Raw genomic sequence first — 12,388 nt, forward strand, 5'->3', positions numbered from 1 at the left:
TTTTTTTGCACCCTCAGATTCCAGATTTTCAAATAGTTGTATCTCAGCCAAATATTGTCCTATCCTAACAAACTATACATCAATGGAAAGATTATTTATGCAGCTTTCAGATGATGTATAAATCTCAATTTCGAAAAAATTGACCCTTATGACTGGTTTTGTGCTCCAGGGTCACATATATACAGACTTTAAGTATTACCAAAATATTTGATCTTAAATTGAAGATTTATGTATTTGCATAAATTGCATAACATTTCCATTTGTCAGTCATACATAAATGAAACAGGTCAACTTTCTGTAATAGTACTAATTGAACTGAATGTGTTTTACATACACAATAGCAGGTTCATAAATATATTATCAACAAATCTATCTGGATTGCACAGTTTTAATATAAACAAAAATGAAAAAGATTTCTGCTCTCAGAAACAGCATAGCATAGTTTATTATTATACATTTGCATCTATTTGATTTTATTTCATATTATATTTTCAAAATGCATTTATTTTAATTGCCTCTGTTCATTGTGAAAACAATTAAATAAATTTAGTTAAAAAGTATTAAAAATTTCAATTATGAACAAGCAATATTCAGTTCGTTAAAATGTATGAGATTGAATAGATTTTGATTTATTAATGATCAATGTATAAACCTGGTTACCGTGTTTGTAAAATTATAGAAATCTTTTTCAGAAACCTATTTCATTTATGTTTGACTGATAAATATGCATCACATTAGTATATGTGTCCAAATGGATGGAAATTGATATGCAATTCAAATGCATGAATCTAAATTTTTATCTGAAATTGATGCGACTAATTAATGCATTTCAGAGTTGTATTTTAAGGATTTTTTTTGTTACTTCTGTAAAATAAATCATTTTGGTATTTGATGATTAAAACCAGTTGAGAACCACTGATCTAGTGATTTCGACTTGGTTTGTTGTACCCTTCTCTCACGTCTGTTCTCACACTCTCTTCCTCCATGTCTTCAGGTAATCTCAGTTCTTCTTGAAGAATGAAAAGAGGCGCTTGTCTCCGTCCGAGAGGCGATGTGCTCGTCTGGATGGAGCTCCTCCTCGTGACCCGTTGAAGGTGTACGGAGGATCCTTCCACTCCTCCTGGTGTTTATCCATCAGTTGTTGATTGATAACTCTGTGCATATCATCCTGCGAGAGAGAAACAGACATCAGGGCTTCATCTGAAGACAGAACAGAGCCACCCACACAGTTTGAGCTGAGTGAGAATGGATGAACATGAGTCCTGTTTTCACACTGCTCTTACACTGTTTGGTCTGAACCAGAACTCAATCCCCTTCCAGTGCTGTTATTGTTAACAAAACTAAAACTGTTCAAATCAATTTTGGTAATCAAAATAAAAAATGAAAATATAAATATTTCATGAGAAATTTAAACCTAAACATCTTAAACGAAAATTAGAAATGTCTTGGCAACTTTCTGAAATATAAAGTTTAAGTTGAAGTACTAACATTGATAAAACTAAAATAAAATTAAAACTGAAAGTATAAAAATAAAAGCTAATTCAAACTATTAATAAATAGGGAGGGGGGGGGGGGTTACACTAATACAATAGAATATATGTATATATATTTCAGTAATTTTGTAATGTTATATTTTTTCTTAGTATATTACCAAAATGAAAAACTGGAATAAAAACAAATTAACTAGATATATTTAAATATTTAAAAAAACTAATAAAAGTGATAGAAGCACATAGCAAATTAAAAACAAATGACAATGACTAAAGCCTAAACTAAAATGAAAGCTCAAATATGAATAAATGCTATAAAATATGTAAATAGTCCTAAAATAACACACTGCTGGTTCTAATGGTTTTGATGTTTGTTCTAGTGTGAAAATGGCCTGAAGCACCACTGCACGATGACATGAACGGTGACCTTGTGACCTCGTGAACATGGATACGGGTTGGACGGTGAAGCCGAGCTCACCTCTAAGGCAGGAGGGAGTTATCATAGGGGAGAAGGGGTCTGTATGGAAGCTGAGAAAGGCCACTAGATCAGAAACCACAAGAGCCACACAGTGAACAGCCCTGAGGAGGCAAACTGCAGGCGGGAGAGAGAAGGGAGGCTAAGAGTTAAACACACATTCACGGGACGCGGGTGAGAAAGAGCGACAGAAGCGCTGTCAGAAGCAGAGTTTATCTCTGATGTAATATGAGGAAGACTGAACGGAGAGGAAGAGACAACACACGTTCATACACTCAACATGAAAGTGCACTTACAAACCATTTTACGTCTGTAACGTGACATCTTTTCCTTCAAAACTATGGCTGGAAATCATTTTATCCATCAGGGATCCAACTTTCTAATCTATCATTATTTGATTATTGCTGTAGTCTTTATAATATGAATGTTAACTGACATTTACTTACTATTGATAGTATTTTAGAAAGGAAATTTAAAGGGTTAGTTCACCAAAAATGAAAATTCTGTCATTAATTACTCACCCTCGTGTTGTTCGAAACCCATAAGACTTTCGTTCATCTTCGGAACACAATTTAAGATATTTTTGATGAAATCTGACAGCTCTCTGACCCTCCCATAGACAGCAAGGTAACAACCACGTTCAAGGTCCAGAAAAGTACCAAGATGATCGACAAAGTAGTCCGTGTGACGTCAGTGGTTCAACTGTTCAACCGCAGTAGAGACGAAAATGTGGAATAATGCCGTTATTTTTGTTTTCTTTGCGCAAAAATGTATTCTCGTGGCTTCGTAACTTTACAGTTAAACCACTGATGTCACACGGACTACTTTTCTGGACGTTGATTGTGGTAGTTACCTTGCCGTCTATGGGAGGCTCAGAGAGCCCTCAGATTTCATCAAAAATATCTTAAATTGTGTTCCGAAGATGAACGAAGGTCTTACGGGTTTCGAACAACACGAGGGTGAGTAATTAATGACAGAATTGTCATTTTTGGGTGAACTAAACCTTTAAAGAGTCTTTAATTGCATATGGGTCAAACGCAAGACTTGTAATCTTATATACTGTACATAGAAAGCATATTAAATCCAAGTAAAGTGTCTACTTTAATACTTCAATACCTTTTGTGAAAATAAAATGTCAAAATATGGGTGAAATAATAATCGCTATTCAGAGTAACAGATATATTTATTTAAAAATGAAACTACTTATTCTGACCTGTACTTATTAAAATATATAAAAGAAAAGGTTGATCATATTAAATTGTATTATATTTTAAATTATTAAAAACAAATGGCTAAAACCTAGTGGTTTGAAGGATAGTGGCAAAGATTGGACTTAAAATTACAATTGATTCGTATTTTATTTGTTTAAATAAACTATTGTTACACTGAAGGACATTTTAGTGGCTGTCTTCAGTAAATCATGGTAAAAATGTATGATAGTCATTCATTTTGAATTCTAATGTATGAGGAAAAAACACAATTTAAAGCTGTATTAACCTTTCATTTTTAATTTTGATGCTTGAAACCCCCTTTTTGTCCATGACCCATATACAAAATTGTCTTTTTTTCTAAGTTGTATTTATTGTCTGTGCGGCTGATATTTCTATACATATAAATACAACCAACCGACGTCATGTACAATAGTAGCCTAAAACAGTGACTAAATATATATTTGAGTATTGATTAACATTAACAGTCATCTAAAAACAAGAATTCATTTTAGTACGTTTTGACTTTTGAAAAGAATTTTCATAGATTTTCTGTTTTTATTTTCATTTTAAACTTTCAGTAATTTTGTTGTGAATTTTTATCATTTTATTCGTCTAGTTTTTATATTTAGGTTTTTTTAATTTAGTTGAAATAAAATAAGTTTAGTTCTCATCATATTTTACTTTACTTAATGTTTATTTTATATGGTTTTAGTTAATAATGATATCCCTGGTACTTGTGTTATGAAGTATGAAAATTCTCTTGATTGGCTAGGGTTTGCATTCACTTTTTTTTTTTTTGATACTTGCAGAAACCCAGGCTGTTGAAAGAGTGCACTTTATATGCACATCAGCTTTTTGACGGACCATTTTCTTTCAGGCTGATCTGATCTGGGGTCCGAGGGGTTTCGTGTGCACTGATGTGTGTGTGAGTGAAACCAACCTGCCAGGCTTCTAACTGCTGAGACAGGTTGAGTTTCTGCTGTATCGCATCCAACAGCTGACTGTTCAAAGACATGATGTCTATCTTACACTTCGCCAGCTCCATCTCCACAGCTTTCTTCCTGTAACGGGGAAAAGAAGGAGCAAAAGAGTCACAGAACAGCATCTGAGGTTAATGTTGTGATTGGCAGAACGAGGTCACGGGTACAGGCTGCACTGATATGTGTAAAAACCTCAAGACATCTTCTAAAAGATTCTCTCTTTCTGTGTCTAATCTAGCTGTGCACAATTGCTAAAAATGACCCTTTGAGATGTTCTCACAAGGACAATGAGTTCATAACGATACTAAATAATGACTTAATTCCCTTCTAAAAATGAAAAATGAAAAACAAGATTTTTGTGGTTAATGGTGTTACTTTATTGGTATATGCAGTCGCTTACTGGTAAAATAGTCAATCCACCATTTGAGGAATCATTCACATCTGCAGCTGTGCAGAATGAGTGACAAACACGTGTGCTTGATTGTATTAAATGTGCACTTGTAATTAAAATAGTTAACTTTACTTGCAGATAATATAACATTAATGAAATAAAAGGCCACTCAAGTGCACTTAAAAAAGGCAGACTTTGATGACTATATATATTTAATGAACACATTTAAGTGCAGGTTCAAAAAAGTCACTTGGAAAAAAATGTCAAATTCAGTTTTATTTTAAAGTGCATTTATATTTAAATGTTTAAAGAAGTGTACTTATTTGCATACAAAATACTTCCTAACATCTAAAGTACTTGATTATAATTTTAACTGTAGTGTTATTCAGTATTACATTTAAAGTTCATATATATTTTAAATGTACTAAATTGCAACTTGTGTAATGTGTAATGTGTAAAAACATGACATACAAGATTCAATAGAAATTATATTAAACTATATTTTAGTTTACCATAAATGATTGTCAATCCCAGTACACTTTAACCATATTTTAAAAGCAAAAGAAGTATTTATGAAATTACATATAAAGTCCTACTTAAGTGGGTCCAAAACTGCACAACTGCATTTAATATCAAAATTCAATACATTTTTATTTAATTGCAGTTATCATGCAATTAAGTGTCTAAAAACATTACATTCAATTTATTTGCATTTACTGTTAGTATACCGTTTTAAAATCTATTATTTCCTTATGTACACTGTTTAAAAAGTAAAATGCTAAAGTGTGCTTCTTTTTCACAAAGGTGAATTGCATGCTGCAGTTAAATATTTAGTATTAGAAGTTTGTTTAAATCACTAACCTAAAATATTAAGAAAAAATAACAGCGATGACCAACTTGAAAACACCACTAATTAGCTTTAAAGGAATAATTCACCCCAGAAACGAAATTTTGCTGATAATTTAGTCAGAATCTTGTTCTGACGGCACCCATTCACTGCAGAGGATCTATTGGTGAGCAAGTGATGTAATGCAAAATTTCTCCAAATCTGATGAAGAAACAAACTCATCTACATCTTGGACGGTGAGTAAATTTTCAATCAATTTAAATTTTTAAGTGAACTATTCCTTTAAGGTAAAAGGATATATGTACTGTATACGTGTGTGTCTTTACTTGGCAATAGCTTCATCTCTGTCTCGTATAGCGCTCTGTAACTGTTCATTGGGCTCGTGTACTTCTGCCATCGCTCTCAAGCGTTCTTTCTCCTCTCTTGAAGAAGAAACTTCCACCGAGAGCAGCGCCACCTACAGGATCCAGAGCAGAACCACAGGACAGATGAATTAATGAATGAAATCAGGTATTTTTATACAGCGAGTGTTAAAGGGTCATATGACATTGCTAAAAAAGAATATTATTTTGTGTATTTGGTGTAACAAAATGTGTTTAAGGTTCAAAAACCACATTATTTTCCACATACTGTACATTATTGTTCCTCCTCTATGCCCCGCCTTTCTGAAACGCATCGATTTTTACAAAGCTCATCGGTTTGAAAAGCGAGGTGTGCTGTGATTGGCCAGCTAGCCAGTGCGTTGTTATTGGTTGAATACCTCAAGCGTGTGACAGAAATGTTACGCCCCTCACCATACTGTGATGCCATGTCCCGGCCGGAGCGATGAGACAAAAACATTAAAACCCATTATAAACGAGGCATTTGTTGCATTCAGTGGGAACATAATTACAGATTATAATGACTTATACTGTCTTTTTACGCGTTGCGTTGTGTATCGTGCCGCGTAAAAATAAAACCATGTCTGCATTTGTGATCGGAGAAACGACAAACAACAAGCGCTACTCTACACTGCTCAAAACGCGCTTTTGAATCGTCAGTGGCAAATTCTTTAAATGTGAAAACGTACTTACAGTCTGTGAGTCAGAACAGCCGGCATTGTAGTCTACTCTCCCAGGATCAGGAAACAGTCCTCCATAAAATGCGCTGCACACACTCATTATTTGGGTTGAAGTGCTCTGGAACAGTGTTGTAAATACAACTTAACCACTGATTTCTAGTCGTGTCCTCTTTTGGAAGACCAAACAAAGTAGTTTCGCTTTCACAACGAAACACACAGCGTCTCCACGACATGGCGGCAGCGGCAGCAACAATACTACAGCGAGAGTCAAAGTTACTCCTTCTTTCTTTGCGTGAACATTTGGGCGGCGTTATGCAAATCTTCCCACACAGTGATGTAGACATGTGGGGGCGTGTTTGAACGAGGCATTTTAGGGGGGCGTGGACGAGTCTTAACTTTTATAAAGAATATCTCTTTAGGTTTGAGACTTTAGTCTTTGCAACTTTAGGGATCTTATCTATTCCCGAACAGCTTGTAACACTCCAAAGAGAAAGGAAAACTTGAAATCGCATCATATGACCCCTTTAATGTATGTACATGTACCTGATTATGGAGCTGTAGCACCTCCGCCTGGCTGTTGCGTGTTTTTTCCTGCTCCTGTTCGTACAGTTCTCTAAGCTCTCGCAGCTCCTCGCTCAATTTACGCACCTGCTCCTCCAGAACCTCCTCATCACTGCGCCGTGAACCCTGAATGCATGCAAAACAAGAGTTGAATAATAATAATAATAATGTTCGCAGTAAAGCTTGCAAATGTGCATATGATTGTTACCGTAGATTCGTTGCCATCCAGCAGGTTTTGCGTGAGTCTGCGCAGCTCCAGAAGACTAGCGTGCAAACTCCCCGTGGGGACGTCTTTAGCTGACAGCGTCTCTGAAGACTCGTCCATGGACGAGTCTGTGGATAAGGCAGAGTCTGTGATGTCATTTCCTCTCAGCTGGGAGCAGATGGATCGCACCTGACAGTAAGCCTCCCACAGCTGCAGCCGGAGCTGAAGAAAAGAGAAGACAGACTCTTAAAAGACTTTTAAAAGAACAAACTGAATGTAATGTTCTCCGACATTTTATTGCATGTTAGTTGCAATTAAATAAAAATGTATTATAGACTCAGTTTATATTAAATGCATATAGCTGAACTTTAGCGTGCTTTTCTGGCCCTCTTTATGTAGTACATCTTTATATAGTATATTTAGATAGTAATTTCATAATTACTTCTATTGCCTTTGGAATTGGTTAAAGTACTGGCAAATGTACTGACAAGCATTTATGATAAACTAAAATATACTTTAATGCCATTTCTATTGAAACTTACATGCCATGTATTTAAATATATTAATAATTATTACACAATTGTAATAATGAAGTTGCAATTTAGTACATTTAATATGTTAACTTTCAATGTAATATCAAATAAAACACTACAGGTAAAATTATAATCAAGTACTTTACATGTGCATTAGTATGGTTATTCACATCAAAAGTGTACTTTTTGAAAGATCAACTTTAAAACATTTAAATATGATTTATAATGACCTTTTAAAGAAAAACTTTTAATTTTACATTATTACAATTTTCACTTTATAAAACTTAAGTGTGTTAAGTAATAGTCATGTGTCTCTCATTAATATTTTATTATTTACAAGTACAGTTTTTAAGAAATGTACTTTTACATGTGCACATTCAGTACAATTAAGCACACTACGTCTTCACAAGGGTCATTCTGCGCAGTTTGTCCTACATGTGAATGATTCCTCAAATTATGTGGCTTGATCACATTTGCAATTTTAACAGTAAGCATGTCACCAATTTTCAATGCATTTCCATTCAATGCGTATTCCAGTGTTTTGTGATTGCAGTTTTTAAAGATAATTTTATAGGCATTTGTTCATGCAAAAATCAATTTCTAGTCTATGGAATATTTGAGAGCTGAGCCGAACTAGAAAAATGCATCTTCACTATAGACAAGTATATGCACTCCATGAATTTTTAAATTTGAGCAATTCAGTGACACCTCCTGGAAATGACAAATGTAAAATTTCCTGATATTTCCAGGTTTTCCAAAGTTGGATCCATGTGTCTTCAGTGAAAGGAGACCAATCATGCTTATTTTGCAAGGTATTTATAATGTGGATTAAAAGTTAAATAAACACCCTGGGTTAATGTTGATTTGATTTAAGAAAAATATTAAAAGGTTAGTTCACCCAAAAATGAAAATTAGCCTGTGATTTACTTACCCTCAAGGCATCCTAGGTGTATATGACTTTCTTCTTTCATACGAATCCAATTGGAGTTATATAAAAAATTGTCTTGGCTATTCCAAACGTTATCATTGTAGTGGGCGGGAGTTTCTCTTTAACAGTCAAAAAGATGTCAAATAAAGCGCGCACATCCGTAATAAAAAGTGCCTCACACGGCTCCGGGGGTTGAATAAAGGCCTCCTGTAGTGAATCCAAGCGTTTTTGTAAGAAACATATCCATATTTAAAACGTAATAAACAATTTTCTCTCACTTCTGTGGACTGACATATGTGGAAGCCTGTTGTGCCGAATTTCGACTGCCTGGCCTGCCAGAATTCGACTGGCCTCCGCGTGCACGTGCATGACGTCATTTGTTGATATCGGTAATTCAGTATTCATTTCATTTTATGTTTTATGCAGTTACTGCATTCTTATGTGGATAAACATTATTTGTTTGAATTTGTTAAAGGGGTCATAGGATGCTAAATGCACTTTTTGAAGTTGTTTAAACTGAAATGTGTGTTGGCAGTGTGTGTACACAACCACCCTATAATGATAAAAACCACCCAGTGTTTTTTTTTATCTTGTTAAATGAATCGAGGCGATCTCAGGTGCCTGTCTGTGTGACGTCACACAGACAGGCCCCTCCCACGATAGTTTGATTGACAGTAGCGTTTCAGCACAGACTGGACTGGTGTTTTACCTTAGCTCCGCCCTGAGTGAGCTGTCATCAGTCCGCCATTGTTTCACCGCTGGAGCAGATGTAGACAAGAATGACTCCTAAGCGATTGAGGTGTTCTGTTGTTGGATGTAATTATGAACATAGCAGTCCTCATTTACTCCTGACATCTGAGCCACTGAAGACGCTGTGGATTATTTGTTTCTGAAGGGAATGCGCCCCCGATCTACATAAATGCGTCTATGTTCGCGCTAATCATTCATGATCCAGCCTCATCTACAGAAGAAGTGAGTACAATGTTTTGTAACGAATCTTTGCAAATCACCTTTCCTAATAATGTGCTAATTAGCAAGTTTCACGATGAATGCGGCTAAAGTAAACAGTCTCTCTGAGAGCGGGCTCGGAAGAGAGGGGCGGGGTCAGCAGAGCTTATTAACATTTAAAGGAAAATGCTACAAAAACGGCTTGATCTGAAAAGAGCTGATTTTGACAAGGTAAAAAAGGTGTTTTTTACACTACCATTGAGAAATTTTAACCAAACTATGTTACAGACTTTTCATTAAGACCCTAAAGAATCATATCAACTTGTGGAAAATGGGCATCCTATGACCCCTTTAAGAACATACTGATTTGTTTGATATTTTTGAATTTAATTTAAAAATGACGAATAAAATAATTTTTTTTATCCCACGCTGTTTGCTTTGCAAAGCCATTTAAACAATATTTTGAGATATAGGCTGTTATGTGGACTGCACGTAGAACAAGGTGTGCCTAGGATGGCTTGAGGGTGAGTAAATAATGGGCTGATTTTCATTTTTGGGTGAACTATCCCTTTAAGATTTTGTGATGTTTTTGAAAAAAGTTTTTTTTGCCCACTAAAGTTGCATTAATTTGTTCAAAAATACAGTACAAATGACAATATTGTGAAATATTATTACAATTTCAAATAAGTATTTTCTATATGAATATTTTTAAAATATAATTTATTTCTGTGATGCAAAGCTTGAATTTTCAGCATCATTACTCCAGTCTTTAGTGTCGCATTATCCTTCAGAAATCATTCTAATATGCTGATTTGCTGTTCAAGAAATATTTCTGATTATTAGCAATGTTGAAAACAGTTGTGCTGCTGCATATTGGAAACTCTGATACATTTGATTTTTCAGGATTCTTTGATGATTAGAAAGTTCAAAAGAACAGCAATTACTTGAAATAAAGTATTTTGTAACATTCTAAATGGCACTTTTAATCAATCCATGTGGTCAAGGATTTCTTACTGAAAATGACAACAAACAAAATCTTGTCATTTTTGTGTACAATAATCGTCAGACGATTGAAACTAAAAGTTACTCAGTAAGCAAACGGTGTCTCTTCCTGTCTAAGTGGGTGGTGCATGGCTGATGTACCTGCTCTCTCTCCTGCTCCAGCTCCTCCTGCTCCATGCTCTGCTCGATCTCACAGAGGAGGCTGTGTGGGTTCGGACTGAAGCCCTGTAGACTGCGTTCCTCCGTCAGCTCCTCCAGACGAGCGCTCAGCTGCCGGTGAGACACACGCACTTCCTGCAGCTCCAGCTGACTCTGGCGCAGCTGATACAAACACACGAGAGTCAGAAAACACTCAGAACACACCTGAGGGAGCACACTGGGTACAAAAACAACCTGTTCGACAAGGGATGCTTAGTTAGCTCACTCCAGAGAAATAAACGAGCCGAACGTGACTCGTCTGTCAGTGTAAATGCAGTCATACTAAAAAGGAAGTGTGTGCAGTTACTCATGTCATTGTGTAAATATGCTATTCTCGGGCATTTTTGTCACCTATGATTCATTTATTCCACAACCACAAGTGTCTGATAATAGAAATAAATCAGTGTTTGTAATGTTGTGATTCATCTCAGAGCTCAGTACTCACCGTTATGCTCTATTAGACTGTCTATAATGCTAAATTAACCCTTGTGCGACCTTTTGGACATTTTTGTCCTTTTCAGTTTTTTTTATTTTTTTATAATTTTGCCTGTGTTATTGCCATCTGCATAAATTTTGGCACAGATGTGTGGAATTTTACTATTTCACTTCAATTTCCTTTAATAAATCTGTTATGCACTAGGTACAAAAAATGGTATCTCTCAGGACCTTAAGGACAAAAATGTCTCCATTGAAACCATTAAATCTGCTATTTTTAATCGCAGTTCCATTTAACTGTAAAATGATGCAATTTTTTTAATAGGCTTTCATTCTGTTGGCAAGGCTTTAAAATTTTATTTTTTACAATTTTTTTTTTACCAGATGGTGCCATTTTTTTCAGGTTTGGCCTATGAAGCAAATATTCGCTTAATTCCTGTTTTCTGCTTCTGCATATTATAGAGCCAATTGTATAAATAATGCAGCTATAATTGTGTGGGTGTGTTGGTATGGATGTCAGAGTGTGGTTTGTATGTGTGTCATAAAAAAAATTGTGTGTGCGTGTGTGTTCTTGTCAAATTTGAGAGAGAAAAACTCTACTGCAAATCACAAATCCAACCACTGTGTGCACCAGCAGAGTTTTGCTGGCATCTAATGGAGAAAATTTGGTACTGCGCCCACACACAATCTTACTGAAAGCTCATTTTTGGAGATATCAACCTCAAATTTGGAACACAACTTGTTTAGATTTATGGCTTTGATTTTCTAGCAGGTATAGAGTTAAACAGGTTTCATAAAATATATATTTTATATAAAACATCGTTCATGTATAAATAATGCAGCTATAATTGTGTGGGTGTGTTGGTATGGATGTCAGAGTGTGGTTTGTATGTGTGTCATAAAAAAATTTGTGTGTGCGCGTGTGTTCTTGTAAAATTTGAGAGAGAAAAACTCTACTGCAAAACACAAATCCAACCACTGTGTGCACCAGCAGAGTTTTGCTGGCATCTAATGGAGAAAATTTGGTACTGCGCCCACACACAATCTTACTGAAAGCTCATTTTTGGAGATATCAACCTCAAATTTGGAACACAACTTGTTTAGATTTATGGCTTTGATTTTCT

General features: G+C 35.3%; 1 protein-coding gene across 3 annotated transcripts in view; it reads right to left on the bottom strand.

Annotated features, from left to right (window-relative positions):
* Positions 1–672: 672 nt before the first annotated feature.
* Positions 673–12,388, bottom strand: part of LOC107552185 (bicaudal D-related protein 1) — a 39,947-nt gene continuing 28,231 nt past the window's right edge. The window contains exons 6-11 of one of the 3 annotated variants that reach the window (XM_016234028.1): positions 10,773–10,952; positions 7,224–7,442; positions 6,998–7,141; positions 5,721–5,851; positions 4,117–4,237; positions 673–1,168 (exon numbers count right to left, since the gene is read on the bottom strand). In XM_016234028.1, the coding sequence (XP_016089514.1) occupies positions 1,001–1,168; positions 4,117–4,237; positions 5,721–5,851; positions 6,998–7,141; positions 7,224–7,442; positions 10,773–10,952 (963 nt within the window). In that variant the 3' untranslated portion in view covers positions 673–1,000. Of the gene's footprint in view, positions 1,169–1,844; positions 2,083–4,116; positions 4,238–5,720; positions 5,852–6,997; positions 7,142–7,223; positions 7,443–10,772; positions 10,953–12,388 lie in introns of those variants that run through there. The other 2 variants (XM_016234029.1, XM_016234030.1) reach the window with 2 other exon arrangements.

The sequence above is a fragment of the Sinocyclocheilus grahami genome, unplaced genomic scaffold (assembly GCF_001515645.1).
Source record: "Sinocyclocheilus grahami isolate Dianchi unplaced genomic scaffold, SAMN03320097.WGS_v1.1 scaffold442.1, whole genome shotgun sequence".
Taxonomy (NCBI): Eukaryota; Metazoa; Chordata; class Actinopteri; order Cypriniformes; family Cyprinidae; genus Sinocyclocheilus; species Sinocyclocheilus grahami.